At 53.4% G+C, this 26,681-nt stretch overlaps 1 protein-coding gene across 2 annotated transcripts; it reads right to left on the reverse strand.

The window, feature by feature from the left end:
* Dhx34 (DExH-box helicase 34) lies at window positions 1–26,238 on the reverse strand. 2 transcript variants are annotated; one of them, XM_034637180.2, is made up of 17 exons: window positions 26,178–26,238; window positions 22,121–23,098; window positions 18,818–19,129; window positions 17,215–17,469; window positions 16,090–16,192; window positions 14,119–14,336; window positions 11,589–11,763; window positions 7,859–8,052; window positions 7,151–7,252; window positions 6,272–6,514; window positions 5,830–6,003; window positions 5,363–5,480; window positions 4,299–4,405; window positions 2,159–2,440; window positions 1,218–1,394; window positions 870–1,008; window positions 1–307 (listed from the first exon to the last, which is right to left on the reverse strand). In XM_034637180.2, exons 2-17 carry the CDS (start codon window positions 22,823–22,825, stop codon window positions 174–176), a joined length of 3,438 nt encoding a protein of 1,145 aa, XP_034493071.2. In that variant the 5' UTR covers window positions 22,826–23,098; window positions 26,178–26,238; the 3' UTR covers window positions 1–173. The 2 variants fall into 2 exon arrangements, with proteins under 2 accessions (XP_034493071.2, XP_071460885.1); XM_071604784.1 differs by having other exon boundaries at window positions 26,183–26,225.
* Between the last annotated feature and the right edge of the window lie 443 nt (window positions 26,239–26,681).

Below are 26,681 nucleotides of genomic sequence, written 5' to 3' on the forward strand. Positions count from 1 at the left end.
CAGAGTCAGCATGAGATTTTATTTCCAGGTCCTCTGGGTTGGGACCAGGCCACAGTTCTGAGCCCAGGCGAGGGCTGCCTGCAGTTCCGGCCCTGGTCCATAGTGGGGGACAGGTAGGCCTGTGGGCAGCGCCCTGCACTGGGTGAGGGGGCGGCCAGGGTCCCCAGTGCAGCTCAGACGTGCTGTCTTCGATGCCGCAGCAACTCGGTGGGTGTGAACATGAAGTCCTTCTGGCAGGCCTCGCAGTGGTAAGGCCTCTGCAAGGTGGACACCTTCTGCAAGGGCTTGGGGGTGGCCTCCTCGGTCCCTAAGAGGAGAAGGAAGGCTGTGAGGGGCGCTTTCCCCACCTAGTCACAGGCACCCGCAGGGCTCTGGTTCTCTCCTGGCCTTTGGGGAATCCAGCTGTGCTCCTCTGGGAAGCCTCCCATGACCAATGTGCCCAGACCAGGCCAGTCTTCACCGTGTCCCCCCAGTGAGAGAGAGAAAGAGAAAGACAGGAAGAGAGACATGGGAACAGGAAGAGAGCCAAGAGCACACCCTGCCACCATCTCCCCTATGGCATGTGGCATGCTGCAGAAGACGCTGTGGGCATCCCCGGGTGACAATAGGGTGGATACAGCTGAGGCAGAGATAGCTGCGGGACAGAGAAAAGGACAGGAGACGCAGAGAGACCAAAGGCAGGAAAAGGAAGTGCCCTCCCTGTCCTGGGTCCCTGTGTGTAGGACAAGGCCCATGTATGGCACCAGCCAGGGCCAGAAGACTGGGGTTCTCAGTCCCCAGTGCCCAGGAAATGCCCAGACACACAGGGCACAACCCAGATGGATGAACAGCTGGCAAGCACAGGGCCAGGACCCACAGCCCTTCCTTGCCTGGGGCGAGGTCCTGCGGGGCCTCCGGGCAGGTGTTCTCGTGGGCAATGCGCTCCAAGGGTGTGAGGGGCATGTGCAGGCCACAGTGGGGGCAGGTCCAGAAGGTGCGCAGGCAGTCGCTGTACAGGTCCGTGTCGCTCTGCAGCAGGCAGATTGTCAGACGCGGCCTCGCCTTGCCTTCCCTCTCCCCAGTGTGGGTCCCTTCCCAGAAGCCCTGGGACCTGAGGTCCCACCTGGAAACCATGCCCCTAAACTAAGTGGGATGTGGTTGGTAGGTGGGGGTGGGGTCTTCCTAAAACCCTAGCTCCAGGCAGGAAGGGAAGGGAGGCCAAGGTGGGTCCTGCTCACCGTGAGGCAGTTGTAAGTGAGGAAGTCAGTGACAGTGTAGCCCCCCTTGGTGGGGTGGGGGGACAGGGTGGAGCTGCCAAAGAGGCCAGGGAGACTGGGGGCAGCTGTGATGGTCTGGGGTCCCACATAGAGGTTCTGGGCCTCCAGCCCTGTGAGCCGCCGTAGGCTATAGGGAACCTAAGGAAGGAGAAACAGGAGACGGAGAGACTCGGGGAGACCCCAGCAGAGCATTCAGATCTAGCTGTGCCTGAAGCCTTCCTTAAACTTTTCAATTACAGGAACCAAATACTTAAGCCAATCACAACTTTGTTCAGGGACTCATGACCACAGGCCTGTCTAAAATGCGCCCTGAGCCCCATCTCCCCCCTGATGCCTTCCTAGCCTCAGTGTTCCTGTCCCAGGTGGGACCACATCCAGCCCCCAGTCTGGCTACCTCACCCCTCCCCAAGGCACGTCAGCCCTGTTCTTCTTTTCCCTGCTGACTTCCTGCCCATTCCCCCAGCCCTCTCCTCCTCCAGGAAGTCAGCCTGGCCTACACCCTTCCATCCCACAGCAAGGCAAAATCGGGAATATCCCTGACCCCCACCAGAGGTGGGCCCTTATTCCAGGTCTGCTGAGGCTGTCTTTCTGTCTCTGTGTGCAGACGCTCAGCCTCCCCAGCCCCTCAACACCTGCACCTTTAGCAGGCGCAATGCACATCCCACATGAAGACTGCGTCAAGGCACCTGCTACGGAGGTGCTCCAGGGCAGTGGCCAGTAGGACGGCCCCTGGAAAGGCTCCTGGGACCTCATCCTGGCTCCACATTTTACCAGCTGCGTGGCCTGGGGAGAGTCACTTTACCTCTCTGGCTTAAAAGGCCTAAAGGTGCCCACACTGAGTGACTGGGGGCTGGGCTGACACATGCCCTGCCCTGCAGCTGCACCTCTGTCACAGCTGGTACCTTGGATGCCATGAACTGCAGCAGCTCCCGGCTTAGGGCTGCCACCTCCTTGCGACTGACCACTGTAGTCATCTCTTCTTCCTCTTCTGGCTGCCGCCGCCGGGCTTGGTAAGACAGCTGCTGGTCCAGGGCACTCTCCCAGTGGGCACGGAGCCGCAGGGACGCTGCCAGGAGCTGGACAGCACTCTCACTGTCCGCGAGCTGTAGCTCCAGCCAGCCATCGGCTACCAGGCGGGAGCAGTCGCCATTGGTGTCAAGGGAGCGACTGAACAGCAGGAGGGACTGGAAGGGAGCAGAAGTGAAGGTCAGGAGGCCATCTGCTGCCAGGCTCCTGCCCAGCCACACCCCCCACCCACCTTCCAGTCCATTCAATATACCCACCCCCCATCCCGTTCACCCCCCCCCCCGGTGTCCAGCGTAGCCATCTGTCGCCAGCCCGCCCACCCCAGACCCCCACGTGCGCCTGCTGCCAGATGCCCTTCCAGGCTGGAGAGACAATCATGAACAGGGAGGTCTCCGACCCTCAGAGCTGACACTTGACTTGGAGAAACAAAGGATGAAATGCAGAGTCCATCCTGCGCCACAGCCAAGTCATGGGGGTGTGCCTGTCGTGGGGGCTGCAGGCAGCAGGAGAGCAGAGGCCTGCATTTTAAAGTGGGGCCCAGAGATGACTCTCACGGCAAGGAGTGTGGAGGGGACAACCCAGACACCCATGCGCCCATGAGGGTGAGGGCAGGGCCGTGAGTACTCTCGATGACCTGAGTACCTGCGATGACCTGCGTAGTGCTGCATGACAGTATCCTGGGGGAATGCCCCGGGGGGGCAGGGACGAGAGAGGTCAGGACTGGCCATGGGTTGACAATTCGGTGCTGGGTGTTGGCAGATGCAGTTCAACACACTACCCTGCATACTTCTACAATCCCCTTCATAAACAAATCACGGAGGGGTGAAGCGAGTGCCCATGGCCCCGTCTCCCCATCCTGCTGGGCACCAATGGCGACCCTCCCCAGCTCGCTCTCCTCCTCCGGGTGCCAGCAGGGTCCCTGCAGCATCTTGTTATTAGTCTGTGCTGACTGTCGACCTCCCCATCACACGGGGCCTCCTGGGACTCGGGAGTTGTGTCCACATGAGAGTGAGGGAGTGCAGGCAAGAGAAGCCCACACTCGGGCGTCACTGGAAGTCACGGGCCTTCCAAGGAGCCTGCAAGTCTCTTCCCTCTGAACTCCTGGGGCTGAAGCCAGGGAGTCCTGGGGATGGGACATCCAACTGATGTGGGGAGGCATCAAGGTGTAGCCAGCGACCCTGGAGCTCTGGCTCGGGCCTCGTTCACTGTGACTCAGGTGAGTGGTTGAAGTCACATGCCTTGTGGTCCCCAGACCTGTCTTCTCCATGAAGTGTGTGTCGGGGCTGCCAAGGGCTCACTGAGGCCAGGCTACACCACAGGTGGCACATGGCAAGCGCTGGGGATGTGCAGAGACTGCTGGCAGAACCGCCACTTTCTAGATACAGACACACGAAGCCTCATCTGCCACCTGAGCACGTCCTTGTCCTGCCTCCAGGGTCAGTCACCATCTTCTTCCACCTGGATGGTGGGAGCTGCCTCCAGGCTGGGCTTCCTGTATTTCCCCAGTCACGGCCGTCCCAGCTCTCCTCAGACTCCCCAGGCTTGTCCCTCGGACTTCACCTCCACACTGTCCCTCCCAGGTTCTCATCCAGATGCTCCCTGAGCACCAGACACCCGTCTGCCTCAGGCCCTTGGCAGGTGCCATCCCTCTGCCAAAAATGCTCTTGCCCAAGATCCCTGTGGCTCTGTCCCCTCAGGACTTTGCTCCATTGAACCTTCGCAACAAGGCCCAGCCTGATCACCTCTTCATACCACGGCTCTCGTCTGTCCCCCAGCCATGGGAGCCCAGGAGGGCAGGGGCAGGTCCTGCCCTGTGCGCTGCTGTGTTCTCAGTGCCCACACCAGTGCCTGGCACAGCAGGCCCCCGGCAAGTAACTGACGGACAGACCCACGAATGAAGACAGTCTGCAGCCAATGCCTGCTGCCAGCTGGGGGACAGGCGCTTCCTCCAGGCCACCCCCTGCCCTCTGCCTGGCAATGTGGTCATCAAACCCAGGAGCTGGGACAGAGGCCTACCTGGAGGGCCGGGATGCGGACGCAGTTCACCAGGTATGGTTTGTTGGTCTCCAGCAGGGAGACGAAGGTGAGCAACTGGTGCTTACTGCTCATCTTGTCCTTGTCATCTGAAAGGTTAGAAAGGACAGCTCAGGCCTATTCCCGCCCACCTAGCTCACCCACCTGAACCCCCACACCTATCTGTCCCCAGTCCCAGGGCCTCCTTGTCCCATCCCTCAGTGCACACATCTGTATAAAGAGTATGTCCACTCTGACGTGACGGACGTGAACGGCACCGACGGCTGACGTTAAGGAGTCACCGCTGCTCTGAGGGGTGATCGGCAGCTCCGCAATAAAGCCAGCACCCGGTCCCCAGTACCACCTCTACCAAATGACACGAGGCCTAGGAGCTGCTCTAAAATGCTCCAGCCAAAGGGAAGGGGGGGAGGGAGGAAAAGAGAAGGCTCCCGCAGGAAGGAAAGAGAGCAGAGGCAGAAGAAAGGAGGCAGAAAGAAAGTGTGGCCCTGAGGCTGGCGAGGCACAAGCGCCTCTGTCACTGCCAAATGAATGGTGTGGACACTTTCAAGATTAAAAAGAGGGGACAACAGCGTTAACAGGAGAAAGTAGACCCAGTAGGAATTGACGGTGGTTAACGATTAGGGAGCAAGCTCCAGGTTCTCTCCTGGACGTGGGAACAGAAGCCCTCTCTTCGGGCTAGACGGGCCACTAAGGTACGTCGTTTTCTTTGCACATAAGGAGAAAGACGAGCTGCCTTCCTGAGCTCAGAAAAAAATATGGTAGCCATCAGTGAGGCTGTGGGGGCGCCTGCCTGACCCCAGCCCCATGCAGCGTCTGGCCACGCAGTGCCCCCAGGGCCTGGGACCTCCCGCTGCAGGCCCAAGCTGGGGAGCTCATGGGGCCCACAGGACAAGTCTCTTGAACAGTGCTGCGCTGCCAGGCTGGCTTGGCTCAGCCCACCAAGCCCAGCCCTGGAGCTCCGCTGGACCCCCAGGCCCAGGACAGCAGCACCAACACTGGGGCTGCCCAGGCGGCCTCCCTCCGCCCCACCCCCTGGGCTACTGTACCTTGGCTCCCTGTGGGGCCCGCAGCATCCTGCTCCTGTGAGTGCAGCACCTCGGGGCTGCTGGCGAAGACGCAGGTGGGGTGCAGCACGGCGCCCTGCTTGGCCTGGGTGTGGAAGACCTGCAGAGGCCAAGGCAGGTGCTGGGGGCAGAGGCCTGAGACCTGCTCTCCCTGATGCCCGGCACTCTCCCTCCACCCGCTGTCCATGTTCCCTCCCCACTCCCCACTCTGATGCCTCTTCTTCCAGGAAGTCCTCCCTGGACCCCACAGGGCGGGACTAGGTGCCCCGAGGAACCCTCCCTTTCAGGATGCTTGCTCTGGGAGATCTGTTGGGGACCAGTCTATCCCCTAGCTGCACTGTGAGCCACACATACGGGTACAGAGGTGTTCTGTCATCATTAAGCCCCAGCAGAGCGGGTGCCTGGGGAACATGCAGAACAAGCATGGGTGCGGGGTGGGGGGGCCTCACCTGGTCTGAGTCCTTGCGGCCACTGTTGAAGGCATCAGGCACGGCCAGCTGCGGGTAAAGGCCCCGGCCCAGCACCAGCTTGAGCATGGTCAGCTGGTCACGGGTCAGGTCCTGGGCTGAGCTGGCAGCTGCCTGCAGCTGCTCCAGGTTGTGCCGAAGCTTGAACTTCACATCCTGGGGGAGCAAGGGGTGGGGGCAGACGGTTCCTGGGGGACCCTCCCCACACTGTCTAGGGCACTCGTGCTATGATACAGAGGCCCAAGGTGTTTGAGATGGAGTCAGCAGCTACCCAGATACCAAGGCAGGAACCCCTCAGAGCCCTCGAAAGGGCCATGGCCCTTCCAACCCTCGGGGACAGAGCCATGGCCCTTCCAACCCTCGGGGACAGAGCCATAATTCCTCTGGTGAACTGTCCCCTCAACTCCCACACCAGACAGCCCACCTGGATGTCCACACTGTCCTCGGCCCCTCGGGGGGCTGGGCCAGCATGCTCCTCGTCGCTGGAGAAGTCAGCGGGCTCCTCCTGCAGCCGCAGCACCTTTCGCCTGCGGCCCCCGCTCTCCTCATGCTGCCGCTTCAGCTGGTGCAGGGCCCGGCGCTCCCGGCGCTGCTGTAGCCGACTGTAGCTGTCGCCTGGCGTCACTGCCTGGACCCCAGCCAGGAGCCCATGGTCCTCCAGCAGCTCCTGGGGATAAATAAGGTGCAAGTGAGGGACACAGGACAGGCTAAATGGGTTCTGGACCTCCCTAAAGGGCTGTGGCAGGGAGGGGACTGAGGGGACTATGTGAGAAAGACCCTTGAAAATCAGGCACAGTGGCACATGCGGTGGTCTCAGCTACTCAGGAGGCTGAGGCAGGAGGATCACAAGGTCAAGGTCAGCCTCAGCAACTTGGCAAGATCCTGTCTCAAAAACTAAAAAGAGCTGGGGATTTGGCTCAAGGGTACAGTGGTGGCTGAGTGCTTGCCTAGCATGAGAGGCCCAGAAACCAGGAGTGAGGTGTCCACGGTCACACCATCAGCACGTGGCAGAGCTGTATGGATGTCGGCCCCAACTGCACCCTAAACCGCCTCCCCACTCAGCCTGCACTGCTGGCTCAGCACCCCTTGTCCAGAGGGCAGATTCCTGCAAGGATGCGGCATGCCACCACCAATCTTGCTGACCTCCTCCAGGAAGTCCTCCTGGATCCCTACCCTTCTTTGCCCTGCCCAGTCTGCCCCCATGCTGTTCATCTTCTGGGGGAGGTGGATGTGGGTGACTCTGATCACCACCAGGGAGGGAGGAGCGAGTGTCCTGGAGTGCCCTGCTGGCCCCCACTCTTACCTTGAACTGGCGCCGCAGGTTGGCCATCTCGTATAGCCGATGCTCCTCTACACCCCGGCGGCGGCACCACTTGCGTGAGTTTCTGCTCCGCTCAGACTTCACCTGGGTGCAGGTGCCAAGGCGTCAGGGCCTGGTGTGACACCGGGTCTCCCACAGCCCAAAGAGCCCTGCATGGATCCACACACCACCCACTGGGAGGATGCAGGGCAGGTGGCGTCCCTCAGGGACCCCAGCTCTCTGCCTCCTTCCAGTCTCAGCCATGGTGCCCGTTCTTCAGAAGCCCCAGTCCCCCACACTGGGCAAGGTGTCCCCTTTGAGCTCTCCAGCCCCTTGGACTCTCCCCTCCAGCCCCATCTGCACTGTCACTGATTAGGGATGAGTCTGCCTGTCCATGCTGGACTATGCACCCTGGGAGGGCAGGGCTGAGGCTGGGGCGGGGGCGCAGGGAACATGGGTTGGGTACACAGACACCACACTGGGGTGGTCCTTCTCCAGAAGGCTCTGGTTTTAATCTACTTTAGAAATCCCAGGCTCCCTCTGAACCCTGGACCTGGGCACAGCTGTCCATTGCCCTAAGGGTATAAAGGGGACTCCTCAGGCAGGCTATGGAGAATTCAGGGTCCTCACCTAAGGAGCCACCACCTCACAGCACCCTGAGTACCCACCACGGCCGTGCAGTACCCAGATGGGCCCCACTGCCCGCCTCACCTGCACCCAGGCATTGAAGACATTAAAAAGTGTGAAGGGGTCACCCTGGTCACTCTCCAGGGGCCTCCGGGCAGCTGCACACTCCAAGCTGTTCTGGGCACTGCGAGTGAAGGGCGACTGGACACTGAGGGCGGCCGCGATGGTGAGCACAGGCTCAGCCAGGTTGAACATGGAGCCCAGGATCAGCATCTTCCCTGGGCAGGTGGGAACTGAGATGAGCCTCCTGGGCACCAGGACAGCACCCCACTTGCCCTGGGGCTCTTGGGAGCCCTGAGCCACCCTCCCACCCACATCCTGCCAGCTCCTCCGCCACAGAGGGCCTTGGGAGTCAGATGGGCAGATTCCAACCCACATGCTGGACTTCCTGGTCACATGACCTCAGGCAAGGACCTCAGTTTCTCCATCCATCAGGTGGAAATGGCCACAGTTCCTGCCTCCTTGAGACATGGAGACCCTATTTGCTGCTGACTGCGACTCAGCTACACTTCTACTCACAACTGAATCCACAGCATCCCCACCTGCTGCCGAGCTGGAGTCTCTTCCTGGCACCCCTTCCTACCATGAGCACCGTGCAGCCCTCCCCTCCAGTGTGACCCGCACTGGCTGTGGCTGCTCTGCCCTGGTGCACAGTAGGTGCTGATTCTGTGCCTATCGAAAAAGCCTGCACACCCCTGTGTAACCCACTGTAGAGGCAGAGGAATGAGGAAGGGTGGGAGGCAAGAGGAGGAGAGAAGGGGCTGAGGAGAAAGACGGAGAGGAGAGAGGCGAGGCAGGGAAAGTGGGAGCAATGACAAGGGGCCGTGGGAGGGTGCAGAGGAGAAGAAAGTGGCAGGAATGCCTCCCAGTGTGGCCCAAGAGCTGCTGAAATCATTCGCACTTGTAAGTGTGGTCGCTGGGAACCCGATGACCCTGGATCTGGGGACCTGAGCAGACACAGGCCTCCTAGGAGCTTGGACCCTGCCCACCTGCCTCACTATGGCCTGTGTCCTGGGTTGACCCTTGCACAGTTGCCCCAGCAGATACAGAAGGACAGTAAAGCAAGGCTTAGGGCCAGGCCCTCCAGGCCCCCAGGTCCATGTCTTATCCCAGCCCTCCCTAGCCGTCTCCAGGGACAGGTCCCTCCACCTCGCTCTGCCTGATTCCCATCTGTAAAATGGGGTAGCAGTTCCTTGCAGGGCTGCCATAGGCCAACTGCTCCACCCAGTGACATACCTGGGAGCCCTCCTGGCCCAGAGGACACCCAGCACAGGGTCCTCTGGGCTCTTGGGCCTCGCTTTCCTCATGTGGAGAGTGCATCACTTACTCCCAGCCCCAGGAGACGGTGGCATGCAGCACCTGGCACCACATCTGGTGAGATCCAGGCTCTCCTGTGCTCGCTGCACATCCTGGGGCACAGGCTGCCTCCCTGGCTGTGCCTGGGTTTCCTCGGCTGTCCAGGGGAGCAACCAAAGGCCCTGTCCTCAGCAGGTGAGGAAGAAAGTCCACTGAGGCTCTTCCTGGCGCAGCAAGTACCCCACAGTATTCTTCCGCCCCTCAGCCCTGCCTCCCCTCACTCTAGCCCAGTTCCCTTCCAAAACAAGCAAAAGGAACCATCTATCTAGCCCCCGGAGGCCCTCGAAGTTCCCAGTAGTGAAGCCCCAGCAGGTGCACTGATGGGGACTTTTAAAGGCCGTAACAAGACAGAAGGTTCCCTTTAGCAACACTTCTAGGACATGGCACTGCGGGTGCCCTGCTGAGGTGGGAGACAGAGCTGCACTCTGTGGTGGAACTGGAACATCTTGAGGTAGAAGAATTGGGCAAGAAGAATTATCTGGCTTGAGAGCTCCTCAGGAGGGGCACATATGACTCAGGAATAAGCAAGAGGAAGAGGAAGCCAACTTGTGACACCCCGATGACCACAATACCACAATGCAGGTGCCCCAGGGCAGAGCGGGAACAAGCTGTACAGAGTGGCAGGGGAAGCCTATACTGTGGAAAACACAGGACTCCTGAACTGGGCGGGTCAAGGGCACTCCCCCTGCCTGTCCCTCCCAGGGAGGCCCCATAAACACACCGAGTGTTGGGCAATCCCAGGGGAAGGGCTTGTCTTTTATGCCACTCATTTGCAATCAGGATACTTAGCACCATGTGCTCTGGCCCCAACACACATCAAGGGGCAGCGCCTATAAGTCAAGGTAAGCGTTCTAGGATACTAACAGTGTGCCACGGGTCAGCAGCAAGGAGGACAGGGCCCGAGCGCTGAAGGACCCAAAATCCCTCAAACACCCCCTTCTGTGGAGATGAGGAGCAGTATCTCTTCTGAGGCCTCTGAAGACCTGACTTGGCAGCACTGAGCTACTGTGGCTGTCTGCAACAGACTCCCTGCCCCTGGCCTTTCCTGGCCACCTCCCAGTTCCATTTAAACACTCCAATTTCTCATCCAATTCAAACCTCATCACCTAAACTGAGTGTGAGGGCACACGCCTGTAGTCCCAGCAGCTTGGGAGGCTGAGGCCAGAGGATCTCGAGTTCAAAGCCAGCCTCAGCAAGAGCAAGACACTAGGCAACTCAGTGAGACCCTGTCTCTAAATACAAAATAGGGCTGGGGATGGGGCTCAGTGGTCGAGTACCCCTGAGTTCTACCCCAGCACCAAAAAATAAAAACCTCATTACCCAACCCAGGGCTGAAGGGGCCTTTCAGCCTCTGCTCAGATGTCACTGTCCCAGTGAGCTCCCCCACTGCCACTCACTAGCACTCCTAGCCCTAATGCCTGCAGCCCCCCTCAGGAGTTGGTTCGCCACACATGGCACCCATTAGTTTGCTCACTGTCTGCCTCCCACCTGTGGGACACCGAGGGCAGGAGCTCTGTGGTCCCCATTGTGGTGGCTCAGGCATCCGGAACAGGGCCTGGCTCAGAGGAGGTGCTCAGGGAACACTCCGTGACCTATAACTGCTGTCTAAGACCTGCCTCTCCTGTCCCCACTCCACTCCCTGCTACTCCAACACCCAGACCCGGCACCCCCCCGGAATGCCACCCTGCACTGTCCACACAGAAGACACTGGCCACATGTGACCACTGGACACCTGATATGTGCCATATCCAAACAGAGATGTTCTGTGAACGCAAAATGCACACAGGATTTTCAAGACTTAGTGTGAAGAAAAATAATACAACACAATAATTTTTATATTGATTACATATTAAAATTAAAAAATTTTGGATATACGCTTAAATAAGAAATCGTCAATATCAATTCCAGCTTTTTTGTTTTGTCTTTTAACTCTTTAACGTAGCCTAGGAAGCTCTAGTTACACACGATATTCTTGGTTCCTACTGGCCAGTATGTTCTGGCTACCTACATGGCTTGTGCCCCTCATATCCATTTCTCTGCACAAATGTTACCTTCCCAGCAAGGTGACAGGGGGCTGGCCTGAGGGCTGCATTAGGCAGCACAATACCCCGGCTGCCCCAGCTCCTACCTGCTCCTGCTCTCTTCTCCATGATTCCAGGCCTGTCACCTACGTTTCTGCTCTGCTGCTCCCCCACAGCATGTCAGATGTGGGTAGAGGGTGGTATCTGTTCTATCAACTATTGCATCCCCACCACCCAGAATGGCGCCCAGCACAGAGCACTTGTGAATGCTTGAACCAGAACCAGGAAGAGCACAGACTGGCCTACACGTCACTCAAGAGTGACAGAGGAGCGGTACCCTGTGCCATCATTTGGAGAGGGGTCCTCAGGGTCCTCACCAATCACGACGTCCACAGGCAGCTGAGCTAGCAGAGACCCGATGGGGGTGAGGGCCTCCGAGCTGTCCAGGGCACCCTGGTCCCGGAGGTAGAGAATGGCAGTTTCCAGACTGGCTGGTGGTGGAGGCTCAATGAAGGGGAAGGTTCGTGGATCCCCCATACCCATGCTCTTCATCTGAAATGAGAATCCGATGCCTCCAGGGTCAGGGAAGACGCAAGCCACTTGGGGCACAGGGTGGGGGATGTGTGGGAACCACAAACTCCTACTCCCAAAATGTCAATGTCAAGGTCCACCATATAGAGGCAGGAGGCTTATGTCTGCATGTCTGTTTGTTGGCCCCACACATTTTCCACCTGACCTCTCTCTACTGTGGAGCAAGAGCCCAATCCTCAGCCCTGCCACAGCCACTGACTACTGGAATGAGCACGTGACCGAGCTGGGCCAATCAGAAAACTTCCCTGGGACTTGGCACACTAGAGCTGGGAAAGAGAAGTTCTGGCACCTTCTGCGAGTAGCCAGAAAGGAAGCCCCAACTGCGCTGGTCATGTTTTCCACTGACTGAAAACTAGCCCCACCACAGGGAGACCCGATGGGTTGTTCCTAAACTGGATGTGCCTCCCCCAAACAGACACAAAGTAATAAAATTCTCTCATCTGCCTACAGCAGTCCGAGCTGTGTTTCTCTTACTCTGAACTAAAGAATAAAGAAGCCCATTAATTCAGAGGCCCAGTGAGCAGCGGGTGGTGGGGAGAATGCGGTTCCAGCACATGCCCTTCACTGCATACACAAGCAAGTCCCTTTCTGGTGACTGGATGAAGGCTCGCAGAGGGTCCCACAAGACTTCAAGAGAGTAAAAAGAGTGCTCTGAGGGCCAGCCTGGTCTGGTCCCAGGCCACAAGTTCTGGCCACCACATGGCAGCCAGCTGCTCCACCTGCCAGTTAACCGAGTCTTCATACTGCCTCAGAGCGTGCCCAGCACTCACTGAAACCAGACTATTAGATTGGAAGGCTGGGTGGAGATTTCCTTTAAGCCCTCCAGGTCATTCCAATGTGCAGCTGGGGCTGAGAATCTGCTACACCCCTGGATGACAGCTGGTGGACACAAGTTCCAAATGTGCTGAAAAGACAGGATAAGAAACTGGCCAGAGGGCAAGGTCCTCATAACCTTCAGCCCACAAAAAAGGGCAGTCCCTTGTGTCCACCTCATAATGGTAGAGGAGGAGGAAGTGCCGGGCACCGTGCAGCAGACCTGAACACCCAGCTCCTCTGAAGTCGAGGTGGGAGAATTTTAAGTTCAAGGCCAGCCTCAGCAACTTAGCAAGGTCCTGTCTCAAAATGAAAAAGGACCAGGGACATAGCTCAGTGGTTGAGTGGCCCTGGGTTTAACCCCAAGTACAAAAAAAAGGGGCCAGCGGGGTTAGTGATGCCCATGGCTGCCAGAGCCTGTCAGCATTCGTGAAGCAAGCTCTGGTGACTGACAGACCCAGGTGCAGTCCTGACTCGGCCACTTACTCCATGACCTTGGCCTCTCTGTGCATCCTTTTCTTCATCCACCCATCAGGATAAGATTACCTACCCCACAGGTGTTGTGAGGATGGAAAGGGTCATATACCTAAAACCACAGAGCGGTGCTGAGCCCACAGTGACTACCAGATAAGTGGCTTTGTAATCATCATCATCATGAGGACAGCTGCTGACAGACTGGGGCTGAAAGGTGGCGAGAGCCCACTCTTCCATTATATCACTGCTGCATCTCAATAACTACGTCTAGAGCTGTGGGCCTTTTTGTCATGGGGAGCACGGATTTTCTGTACTGTTAAGGCCAGGATTTTTAAAGTGGCAGGCTACGAGTCCATAGTGGTTGATGAGCCCACGTGGTGGGCCTCAATCAGAATCCTCTTGGAAAATAAAGGCAAAATAGAAAACAGAGGGTGGACCACATGCAGGAAGTACTGGGGTGCTGGCCCCCATGCTTACCACAGGCTAGCCCATACAGATACCGTCGGCCATTCCCACTCTCCTCTTCCTCTTTTTCCCAAGCACAGACAGCACTTCCCAGTGCTGTGTTCCTGGCCCCAGACCCACCTGTCCTCATCTCCCAGAATCTTCCCCTCCCCAGGATGAATACAGATATTGAAAAGGTCCTGGAAAAATGACAGGGCCACAAGAGGGACAGAGCCACCGGTGAACAAGGAAACTGCCTGCCAACCCAGAACCTGATTTTCTGGTGCATTAGCCGCCCTGTGATGGGCCTGTGTGTCACAGCAGCGAAGCTGTGTGAGCTGAACTGATATAGAAGTCTTGACACAAAATGTAATACATACTGATTTTAAAAGCCATTTCCAAGGTTCCTTAAGCTGAAAGCATTCTGACTGTGTCAAAGGTTTGACCCTCGGAAGGATGCATTGCCCTTGATGGCTTAGCCAGCTCCTGGCACTGAAATCCTGGGACTGGTCCCATCTCAACCCTTCCTGGGTTCTTCCTTGGCACCAGTGGTCAGGATACAATCCCCTCCCAGCCATGCCTCACCTGTAGCACCAGGGCATCCAGAGCCACTCTCCGGATTTCTGGAACAGGGTAGGGGGCAAAGGCATCGTAGTCGGACTCAGCATAAAGGCGGAAGCAGACTCCAGGGCCTGTGCGGCCAGCCCGGCCTTTCCGCTGCTCTGCGCTGGCCTGGCTGATCCAGAACTCCTGCAGCCGCTGCAGTTTGGCCTGCGGGTCATAGCTCATCTCCTTCACCTTCCCTGTATGGGAGGGGAGGGTGCACAGGAAGTCTGTGGAGAGCAGCTGGCCGTGGCATGGCCTCCTCACACCCGGCACTCTACCTGTTCCGTCGCCCACTGACACCCTCGTCCACATCTTCACAGCACTAACACTAACCAGGAATTTATTCTGGGCCCAACCCTGACATTCAGTTCATTTTTTTTTTCACTTCCTTGTTCACACATTGCTAGAGCCTGGACGTGGAGTAGCCCCCCAAGGCCTGCATGTTACAGGCTCGCTCCTATCTTGGCGCTCCCGGGAAGGCGGAGACTCTAAGGAGTCTGCAGGTCCTGGGTGTGCACCCTGGAGGGAGACAGTGGCCCTCACCTACTCTCCTTTTACTTCCCAGCCACAAGGCAATCAGCTGTGCTCTGACGCGGGCTCCCACCATGACGCATGGCACAGGCCCAAGTCAACGGGGCCGGCCAACCGTGCTCTGAAACTGCAAAAATTGTGAGTCAACGTGAACCTTTTATCTTTAGAAGCTGATTGTCTCGGGTATTTGTTATAGTGACAGAAAGCTGGCACGGATGTCTTTTATTTCTCAAGTCTTTGCTCTTTCAGAGGCTAATCTGACACATCTTGATTAAGGATTAATGCAAGGCATTATAAGAAGCATTAGGGACACAGCCATGGACAAAGCAAAGGCCCTGGCCTCCAGGACTGAAGAGAAGGCCAGATCTCATCCATTTGAAGACCAAGCTTTTGGGGAGCAATAAAGTTGATAATCATGTAATCTAAAAAAAAATTTGTTTTAAAGACCAGTCTTTTTCACATTTTATTGTACCCGAAAATGGACATGCCTTAAAATCAACAGCATGTCATGTTTAATTGACAGCATTTTAAAAATGTTTTAATGGGATGAGATGCTGGAATGTTTTGCTACCAAGGCCATCCCAGTGCCAATACAATAATGCGACTGCTGACATTTCTGAGCCTTAATTCTGGGTCAGAAACTGTCACCAGCACCCAAGCGCATTCACTCATTTAACCCTTATAACCTGAAGGAGGTGCTATAATATTACTGCCACCTTACAAATGAGCCAGCTGAGGCACGGGCATGGAGCACAGGGACATGACCCTGCACACACAGCCAGCAAGGAACCCCGACAGTCTGGCCCCAGTGTCTCCTAACAACTGATTTCCCAGGGAACGTTCTCTTTGTGAAGACAGAAAATCAAACAGAGCAACATGGGAAACAGAAATGGAAGCAGGGGGAGGTCATTTAGAGGAGACAGGGTGAGCTTCTCTGAAGGGGAGGCCCTCGTACAAGCCCTGAAGTGAGAGGGAGTGGGCCACACGGATATTCAAGAAAGACGACTCTCAGCAGAGAGAACAGGTTGGGTCCTGGGGCAGAGGCAAGCTTGGAAGGTCATTAAAATTAAGATGCTGCCCCTCTGCTCTACAGAGCCAATCACCACCTACTTCCTGCTTTGGTCCAGAGCCACCTGGCTACATCTGCATACCTCTGTCCCCATACCCCTTTTTTTTGTGGGGGTACCAGGGATTGAACCCAGGGGCACTTAACCACTGAGCCTTTTATTAATATATTTGTTTTTAGACAGGATCTAAGTTGCTTAGGGCCCTGCTAAGTAGCTGAGGCTGGCTCTGAACTCAAATCCTCCTGCCTCAGCTCCCAAGCCACGGGGATTATAGGCATGTACACACCTGGCTTGGGCCTATATTTCTTACGAGGTCCCTGGGGTGGTGGTGGGAACTGGAGGCAGCTCTTACCAGAATCTACTACAAAGCGGATCCCATCGATGGTGACCGAGGTCTCAGCAATGTTGGTGGAGAGGATACATTTCCGGACTCCAGAAGGTGCCACATCAAATACCTGGGGGAAAGAGAGAAGGCATCATCCCATGGCCTTCTGGATGTCCCATGGGCACCTCATACCCGCGGTCTAATGGCCTTGGCATCCTCCACTGGACCTTCTCTTGAGGAGCCCTGATCTCAAAGGTGGTTCACATTGGCCCATTGCCTAGGCTGTCCCGGACCCTCCCTCTCCTTCAGCTCCACCTGAACATCTTAAACATTTCTTGAATTCCCTCCCTTTTCCCCAAACCCTTCTCTGGTCTAGGCCCCTCTTTCCCACTCCAGCCCTGTGCCAGCCTGCCTCTGGTTCCTGGCCTCTAGTCACACCCTCCAATCCATTCCTCAGACTTCAGCCAGAAGGATCTGCTAAAGTACCAACTGGCACTGCCCTGCACCCTGCTCAGAACCCTCCTGGAGCTCCCCAGTGCCCTCAGGACAAAGTTCAGGCACCACAATGGGTATTCAGGCCCCTGTGACCTTCTCCCACCTCTCCAATCCTACCTCTCCTGACTTCCTTTTCATAATCTGGACCCCAGACACACTACATGTTCTTTCCCTTTGTCCCCTTCTCTCACCACAGGCCCTTTGCACAACCCTTCTCTTGGCTCTAAGAAGAAGTTAAGCACAGTAGTTAAGAACAGGGTAACCAACTATGGCTTGCAGGCCAAATCACCTATCTTCATAAATTTTAAATAAAGCTTTATTAAAATACAGCCTCACCCATTCAGTTTATGGCTGCTTTTATGCTGTGACGGCAGAGCTGAGTGTCTGTGACAAAGAGCCTTTGGCCTGCACAGATCAAAATATTTCCTCTCTGGTTCTTTACAGAACGCTTGCCAACCTCTGGTTATGAGCTTGAGGGCCAGATTCCCTGGGTCGCAGCTTCTCTGAGTTGGTGCCCATGCAACTCCACAAGTGCAGCCCACAGACTTGGATTTGTGAAATCCTCTCAGTGCTGCATGTAGCTGCCCTTGACTCATCCTCCTTCCCTGGCCTACAGAGACCCCCATCTGCCCCTCCCTGCCTGGCTTCATGTAATACCTTGTCCTGGTCGGCCACAGAGAGGGCGCTGTGCAGCGGCAGTACCACCCAGCGCTGGGTGTGGTTGGCATAGGTCTGGGCAGCCTCCAGCACAATACTGATCTCCGCCATGCCGCTGAGGAAGACCAGGAGGTCCCCTCGCTCCTCGGGTGGGTACTTATTATCAATGGCCTCCAGCACCCTCAGGAAAGGCCGTGGGTCCAGTTTCTCTGACTTGGATGTCGTTGGCTCTGCCTCCTGTGGCTGGTATACAACCTGTGACAAAGAGAGTCCCCGGCTGGAGCACACCCCACCACTCCAGGGCAGAGCACCAGGGTGAGGCGTGCAGGCTGCAGGGAGGACGAGCAGCCAGGTAAGACGGCACACTCAGAGGGTAACTTTCAAGGGTGTGATAAAGAAGCAAAGTAGAAGAGGAACTGGAAGGCCTCTCGCATGCTGATAATGTTTGATTTTTCAAAAATCTGAATATCAGCTACAAACATGTATTTAATGGATGAAAAGCAATTGAACTACAGACTTCTTATCTGTGCATTTTTTTCCTTTTTTGCAGGGTGGGGATTAAACCAGGAATGCTCTACCACTGAGCTAAACCCCAGTCCCTTTTATTTTTTGAGACAGGGTCTTGCTAAGTGGCCCAGGCTGGCCTCAAACTTGTGATCCTTCTGCTTCGGAGTCGAAGTACTTGGGATCATAAGCCTGTACCACACACCCAGCTCTATGTGCATTCTTTTGTGTTTAATATATGATAGTTTCAACAAGAAAAAACAATCTAAATGGTGGAATCAGGACTAAAGTGCTAGAAAACTATTTCTCTGGAAGTAATTTCTTTCTTTCTTTTTTCTTTTTGGTACCGGGGATTGAACCCAGCACACTCTACCATTGAGTTATATCCTCAGCCCTTTTATTTTACTTCCTATTTTGAAACAAGGGTCTCACTAAGTTATTGAGGCTGGCTTTGAACTGCAGTTCTCTAGTTTAGCTACCTCTCTTTTGTGATGGCTACTTATAATGCAGATTCACAAGTGACAAAGAAGTCCTTACAACAAGCTTCAACTATAGAGACAAGACAACCTCCTAGGATAGGTGCTGTGGCGGGGAGGGTCACCCCCAAGGGATGTGCATCAGTTTCTGCAGACATCTTGGGTAATCACAACTCAGGGAAGAGAATGTTACTGGCATCTAGTTGGTAGGGACCAGGGATTCCACTAAATATCCTATAACAACAGCCCCCACCACCACAAAGTATCCAGCCCAAAACTTTTGAGTCTGCTGACTCTGAGAAACCCTGCCCCATGAGATGGAAGAGCAGTAAGAAGGGAGGAGCCCAAGTCACTAAACAACCAACAGAACAGAGAAGCCAAGAATGACAGACTTTCATCAAAGAAATATAAACTTTTATCTTATTTTAGCCTTTGCATTTTGGGGTCTCTTTGTTATAGAAGTTTACTTTTCATTCTAACAAGCACTTAGCACTATACCTGGCACACTGTAAATGTCCAAAAATGAAAGTCCTTAATGGAAGAAATGGGAAACAGAGCAGCAGAGAGAAGAGGCTTTCCCAGGTGCCCAGAGACCAGGTGGGAGGTCTGGAGGGAGCACTAACCGTGATGGGGAACAGCCTCCCAGGCACCTGCACCACAGGGGCATTGCCAAAGTAGCTGGAGAAGAGAGAGATGTTGATGGTGGCCGACATGAGGATGACCTTGAGGTCAGGCCGCTTGGGCAGCAGGCGCCGCAGGACACCCAGGAGGAAGTCATTGTGAAGATGCCGCTCATGGACCTCGTCCACGATCAGGACCTCATACTGGGGCAGGCTGGGCTCCCGCTGGATTTGCCTCAGAAGCAGCCCCACTGTCAGGAACACGATTTTGGTGGCCGCTGAACGTGTGCTTTCAAAGCGGATCTGGTAGCCAACCTAAGGTGAGAGGGAGGGAGGTGTCAGAGTCAGGAGAGGACCCTGGGCCTGGCCATCAGACCCCTACCCTGCCTGAATTAAAAGTCTGAGCCAGTGCATTGCCTACACATCAGACCCTGGAACCCAGTGGGCTTGGGTCTAGATCTCATCCCCACCACTTGGTGCCGCCATCCTTGGGCTACCGGTGCCATCCTTAGAGACGTGTTTTTTTCCTACTACATGCTGTAGGAATTACATGAGATAAAGCATAGTAGTATCTGGCACACTGCCTGGTGTATGACATTCATTATTATAACAGTAGTAATCACTGAGTCTCCACTACCTGCCAGGAACTACACTAAGTGCTTTGTGGGTATAGTTCATTTCATCCTCAAACCACCATTTATTTGATAACTATTATCCTGATTTCATGAATGAGGAAATTGAGATAACTCATCAAGTAACAACTAAAAAGAGGCTATGAGAGGAAACATACCTTAACCCCTACCTCACATCATATACTGCCCAAATCAATTCCAGATGAAGATGAACTGTAATTATGATTGTAAAAACTCTTAGAAAAAAAATAGGAGAACTTCTTCGCGACAGTTAAGTATAGGCAAAATTTCTAAAACAGGACCCAAAGAGCACTAACCATAAAAAGAAAATGACGAGTTGGAGTATATCTAAGAAAATTAAAGGCAACTCACAGAGGAGGAGACAAGAGTTGCAATATATAAAAGGACTTAATCCAGAATCTAGAAAGACCTACAAATCAAAAACATGCAAAAGACAAATGTGAAAAAGACTTAATAGACAGCATTTCACAAAAAGGATCTCCAATAGATAAAATATATTTTTTAAAAAGTCTTTTTTTTTTTTTAAAGAGAGTGAGAGAGGAGGGAGGGAGGGAGGGAGGGGGAGGGGGAGAGAGAGGGAGAGGGAGAGAGAGAGAGAGAGAGAGAGAGAGAGAGAGAGAGAGAATTTTAATATTTATTTTTTAGTTATCGGCGGATACAACATGTTTGTTTTGTATGTGGTGCTGAGGATCGAACCCGGGCCACATGCATGCCAGGCGAGCGCGCTACCACTTGAGCCACATCTCCAGCCCTAAAAAAGTCTTTAGTTATCAGGAACTACAGATGAAAACCCAAAATGCAAATATGTGATATCACTACACATCCACCAGAAAAGCTGGAATGAAAAAAGGCAGCACCACCAAGTGCTGGTGACAATGTGGACATCATGCTGGTAGGAGTGGAAGTCAACATGCCCACTCTGCACAATGGCTTGGCAGGATCTGCTGAAGATCAACACACAGGCAGATGTGATGCCCCAGCAATTCCATTCCTAACATCTACCCAACAGGCATGTTCTAGAATGTTCTTAGCACTATTCACAAGACCTAAAAGTGGAAATTCCTCAAATCCCTATCAACAGAAAGGCTAACTAGACAGTACCTTCATAATGGCATATCGTACAACAGTGAGAATAAACAATGGGCACCCCCACAGCATACTCTACAGGACTCTCACAGACCTAATGGTGAGTGACGGAGTCAAGACACAAAAAACAATGTCTGACTGCATTTATAAAAAGAAGAAAAAAGGCAAAATAAGTATGTGAACATTCTATCGCTAAGGTGTGATCAACAAAATTAAGATCTATCACTAAGAATGGCGGGCTGGGATTGTGGTTCAGTGGTAGAGCACTCACCTAGCACATGCGAGGCCCTTGGTTGGATCCTCAGCACCATATAAAAATAAATAAGTAAAATAAAGGTATTGTGTCCAACTACAACTAAAAAAAAAAAAAAAAGAATGGTTATAATCCTTCTCTCAAGATAGAAGCAAGAAGTTTATGGGTGTAGTAGTTTTGGTTTTCTTAATGTGGGTAACAGTTACAAAGATATTCAATTTGTGAAAATTAACTGACTTATATACTTATGATATGAGCACTCTTTTGTGGTTAGAGTACTGTAATTTTTTTGTGTGTGTGTGGTGCTGGGGATTGAACCAAGCACCTTGTGCACGCAAGGCAAGCACTTTACCAATACAGCTGTATCCCCAGCCCCAGAGTACTACAATTTTTTTTTTAAAGGCATTCTTCCGGGATCTTTTAAAATTTTTTTTTCATTGTCAATGGACCTTTATTTTATTTATTTATATGCGGTGCTGCGAATTGAACTCAGTACTTCATACATGCTAGGCAAGCGCTCGATCACTGAGCCACAACCCAGCCCTTAGAGTACTGTTAACTTTCTTTTTGTGTAGTTGTAGATGGATATAATACCTTTATTTTATTTATTTATCTTTATGTGGTGCTGAAGATTGAACCCAGGGCCCCACATGTGCCAGGCAAGTGCTCTACCACTGAGCCCCAGCCCCAGCCCCTAAGTTCTGTAATTTTTTAAGTGGTAGAGATGGGATTAGAACCCTAGAGATCATTATAAAGAAAGAACCAGGGGCTGGGGTTGTAGATTAGTGTAGAGGGCTCGCCTCACATGTGGAAGGCACAGGGTTCGATCCCCGGCACCATATAAAAAATAAAATAAAGGTATTGTGTCCATCTATGACTAAGGAAAATGAAAGAAAGAAAGAAGGAAAGAAGGAAGGAAGGAAGGAAAGAAAGAAAGAATGAATGAATCAAGCTGGAGACATCAGTCAGGGGTGGAGCACTTGCTTGACGTGTAAAGCCCTTGGGTTCAAACCCCAACAGGACCAAAAAAAAAAGAAAAGTGTCCTTAATAACTTATTACTCTTTTATGGCTTGTTTAGAAAAAAAGATTGATGTGCACTTTGGACAATTCCCGCTTTTTTTGCTGTTAAAATGCTACTAACTAGCACCTTTGTCATGTAGACCACATACAAACTGATCTATAGATAAAATGCTAGAAGAATCATATCTGAGTAAATGGTTAAGTGCTTAATTTTTCTTGATATTGCCTTGTGGACAATCAACTTATTCCCCAATGTCACAATGGAAAAACCAGGAACCTGATATCCTACTCACCTGTGAGCCATACTGACTAAGGCTCTCAAAGCCAACACGCTTGGCCAGTGAGATGCAAGCAATTCGCCGTGGCTGGGTACACGCCACATGACTAAAGCCAGCAGCCAGCAAGTACTGGGGCACCTGAGTAGACTTGCCACAGCCTGTGTCTCCAGCCACCACCACCACCTGGTGCTCCTTCAATGTCTGCAGGATGCGGTTCCCATACTGGGCAATGGGAAGTGCTGCCCGCTCACGCTGCAGTTTGGCCAGTCGCCCAAAGGCCTGCTTCTGGCCAAAGTCCAGGTAGTGCAACAAGGCTCGGCGGAACTCAGATATTCTCTCTGGGGGCAGGCGACTGCTTGGTCCCCGAGAGCTCCGAGTGTCAGGGCCAAGGATGGAAAGGTTGATGCGGTAGCGTGGGTCATAAGTGTGAGGTAGGTCAGCCAGAGCTGGGATGCGGTGTTTGGGATGCCCAGGGTCTTTCTCCTCCTTCTTGGAGGTCTTGAGAGTCTGGAATCTCTGCAGGCGTTCAAAGAAGGCCCAGAACTTCTGGCATTCCTCAGAACCCTGACGGACATAATTCTCATCCTGGAAGAAGGCATCCTCCAAGAGGCGACGAGTCTCTGGACAATTCCAGTCCCATTTCTCTGGGGCCTCTTCCTCACTGGGAGTCCAGTGGTGGTCTCGGTGATCCCTCCCCTCCCTTCCCCTGGGAGGAGGCATACTGTTAATCACAAAGCGGTCCCAAAATTGACCTCAGTTCTGATCATGTGGACCATATATTCTCATCCATTTCTTGCCTCCAAAAGAGGCCAGTGTCTGCAATAAGGAACCACTTTCTCTTCAAAGAGCTAATTTTCCTTCAGGATCACCACATAAAACGGAGGCAGTAGCCGGCGGCCAGGCTGAGCTAGTGTCACACCCGCCACTTCATGACTCCTGCAGAGATCTCTAGGAGAAACACAAGTTCTTTCCAGGTTTTTCAGGCCCTGGATGCTTGGGAGAGAGAATAAAAGCCATTTGTTCATTTCTAGAAATAATTACCAAAAGCACTAGGCTGGAAAAAAAGGAAGTAATAAATAAGACCACCTGAATCCTCACAGATTGCAGTAGTCACACAAGAGAGAGACACTTCACCAGACTGTGACAATACAATGATTGGGACTGTGATAAGGAAGCCCAGGGACCTGCAGGAGCCCAGAGGTATCTGTCAATGCTTGGGAGAAATGGAATGAACTCCAGAGGAGGGAATATCTGAACTGAGACCTAAAAAAGAACTGGCCTAAAGGTCAGTGGCCAATCAAAAGCAAAATCTCACCACAAGAGGCAAAACACAGGGGTAATCTAATGAAAGACTAAGGCAAGGGCTCTTCATCTGAGGTCCTCAAGACACTGGAAGCCCCTTAAAATTCTATGGCAACGTTTCCAAGTGCTGTGTGTGTATTGTTTTGGCCTGCCTGGCACATTCCTTTCCTCTTTTTCTGATAAAATTATGTGCCTTCCTTTGGAGAACAACCCTTTAATTCCACAAGATTCTGTTGGCCTTTAAGTCTAGGAACCCATATTAGCTGGACAAGTGAAAACAAGGCCTGGCTATCCCAGGAACTCTATTCCCCCTTTAATCAGTGACTGTCTGAGGAGTGGACACATAACTCAATAGGGCCCTTCTCTGCAACTCACCCTTAGTTACTAGGAAAGAAAAGCTCTCTTTTCATCTGTTGGGACTAGACAAGTTTGATTAAAAACCCAGAGCTGGTTGGAGCTCTGGAGCAAAAGAGTCTGGAAATCTATGCCAGAGAAATACTTGCATCAGCACAATGAGGCACACACAGAATGGTCACTGTGCAGTTACAGGGAGAGGGAAAGGGGAAGAAGCTTGGCAGCACCATGTAGTGCTATAGGCTTTGTTCTGCTCGACTCTCCAATTCTTGGCTACTTAAGAAAAGGCCCAGGCTGGGGCTGTAGCTCACTGGTAGAGTGCCTGCCACACACATGGGAAGCACTGGGTTCAGTGCTTAGTACCATATAAATAAACAAAATAAAGGTACTGCATCTATCTATAAATTTTAAAAAAAAAAAAAATTTTTTTAAAGGTCCTATACTTTAAGTTGGGTTCTGAAGTCAGGTGAAAATGTCCTAATAGAGTACAGGCCCATATGTGCTATTTTCTGGTGAGAAGTTAATCACTCAGATGGGGCTTATGACCTTAAAAGGATTCAGGGCCTTCTTTAATATGATTTGGAGACAGGCAGATCTGGGTTTGATTCTCAGCACTAGGTGGGTTGTGATCATCAGCAAATTGACTTCTTGGGTTTTCTTCATGTATAAAATGAAGGCAATATCCATCTGAAAACACTGAAATGCTCATTACCTAGCCAGGCACAAAGAAGCCAAATAGTAACTAGTATTTAAGTCCAGTGCTTTTCCCCACAGGAAGACACCAACATGGGAAAAGAGCATAAGGAACAAAAGGCACACAGCCTGGAAAAAAATTGACACAAAAGGCCACAAATCACCTTTATAGTGGTATTAGCAATGCTTTTTGCCTACTTTGCCTTTAATCTCTCAAGGGCCATCATGGAACAGAGTTCAGAGATTGTCTTGGCATCCCAGAGGTAAAAACTCAGGCCAATTTTGGGAATTACTAGAGCTGGAAATGAGTTTCGAATGCGCAAGACCTCATGAAAGGTGTTTCCCAGAGACAGCAATCAATGTGCAATGTGCATCACTTCTTGGTAAACATGGGAGCTTGGGGACACCAGGGATACTTCAGGAGGAATTCCTACTCTAGGAAAAGAGGATGAGGCCTAGAGAACAACATGATACAGAAGTAGAGATTCCCTGAGAACAGGGACAACGAAAAAAAGCGGGTTCTCTTAGGCAACAAACCGCCTAAACACACTGGGCCCAAAGAGAGCATCCACGACTCTCAAGGAGTCTATTCTCCTAGGTTTTTAGGCCACTAAGATCTTCCAGGTTCTCTACAACTACATCTCCAACCACCTCTTGGCATTACTCCTCCCAGGCTCACATCCCTCACTGGGTCTGTGTCCCTCTCTCCATCTTGAGGCCTCGGTCTCTTTTATAGACCATCTTACTCATCATGCTGCCTCTCTTCCCTTTTCTAATCTGGAACAAACCCTATTCATTTCTGAGTCTGTTTTTCAGTCTGATTATGTCTGGCTTGCAATTTTCTGGCGGGAAGTTCATCACTCAGATGGGGTTTATGACCTTAAAAGGATTCAGGGCCTTCTTAAATATAGGGTTTGGGGACAGGCAGGTCTGGGTTTGATTTTCATCACTAGGTGGGTTGTGATGATAATCAACTACCTCTCTCCTCCCTGCTTCAGATCTCTATTGGAGTTTCTCCAGCTGTTTTCTCTTTGAACCTTCTTTCTTGTTCCTCTATTTTTCTCTCCCAGCTCTCTGCAACCCCCTCTCCATTTCTCCATCTGCCATTTCGTCCCCAGGGGTGTGAATCCTTCATAACCAGCCCTCTTCCTCGGGATCGCCCTTGTGTTTTCTGGGTGCCAGGGACACACACACACTGCCCACAACCCGGGGAAAGTCCTATTTTACTGAGCCAGAGGCAGGGCGAGCAGACGGGACGAGGAGGAATTCCAGTCCAGGGCTTCCGGCTGCACCTCCTCTCTCCGTTTTTCAGCAGATGCTCCCTCGTCTCCAGTTTTTCTCTCTCCCCTTCACTGTGGTCCCCCTTCCTATCTGTCGGACCCACGACCCAGTCCCTCGTTCCTCTCCAGGTCGCTCTGCTCGGGTCTGCCTGGTTCCCGGCGTCCACGACCTTCTCCCGCCACCTCCACTTTACGGGGCGACGCCCCCTCTCCCCAAGCCCCTCTCGGAGCCTCCGTTCCCGAAGCTTCTTTCGTGCCTCCCTCTCCCCCTCGTTGTCGCGGGTCACTCAGGCTCCTTCCGCGTCTGTTTCTGCCGGTGCCCCCACACTTCTTCTCACTGAGAACGTCCCTCACCCCGCGGCTCGCCCCTAAGCTACGGAGACCCATTCCGACTCCGCACGCCGCCGCCGCCATCGACTCCCCGCGCCCGCCCCGCCCCTCACCTCACCGACAGCCGCGGACGCCACTACTTCCGGTGCCAAGCGCCCCCTCACGCGCACGAAGCCAGGTCTGCGCCTGCGCAGCCCGCCCTCACGGCCCTGCCCCGCCCCTCCGTTGATACAGGAACCAGTGGAGAGCGGCGGGAGGACGAAGATCATCCTGCGCCTGCGCACAGCACCGCCTAGCTTGGGGTGGAGCCTCGGGTGACTGTGCGCCCTCTGGGGACCAGTGAGGCCCCCCCCCACCCCTTGTCCCCCGCGGTGGACGACACCTGCACCCCAGGAACCCGGGATGCAGGGTTTTTAATCTAGTTAGGGAGCTAGGCTGGGCCCAGGAACTATTAAAGCAGTCCTGTGATCACGCTATGAATGTATCGTTCACTAATAAATAATCAAACGCAAACCACAGCTCCCTGAAGGCAGGGGCCAAGTGTGTCTGGAAGGTCCTGAGCACACACAGTGCCTGAAGCGGAGTAGATGATCAGCAAGTGTGTGTTGAATGAGTGA

This window comes from Marmota flaviventris, chromosome 18, assembly GCF_047511675.1.
Source record: "Marmota flaviventris isolate mMarFla1 chromosome 18, mMarFla1.hap1, whole genome shotgun sequence".
NCBI classification, from domain to species: domain Eukaryota; kingdom Metazoa; phylum Chordata; class Mammalia; order Rodentia; family Sciuridae; genus Marmota; species Marmota flaviventris.

Excerpts from the sequence above, each read along its gene's own strand:
- Dhx34 (XM_034637180.2), bottom strand. The coding sequence starts at position 22,825 with ATGCCTCCTCCCAGGGGAAGGGAGGGGAGGGATCACCGAGACCACCAC. Across the intron at positions 14,337-16,089 it reads CCGCTTTGTAGTAGATTCTG|GGAAGGTGAAGGAGATGAGC; the intron begins GTAAGAGCTGCC and ends CCTCCCATACAG. Across the intron at positions 11,764-14,118 it reads TGGATGCCCTGGTGCTACAG|ATGAAGAGCATGGGTATGGG; the intron begins GTGAGGCATGGC and ends TTCTCATTTCAG.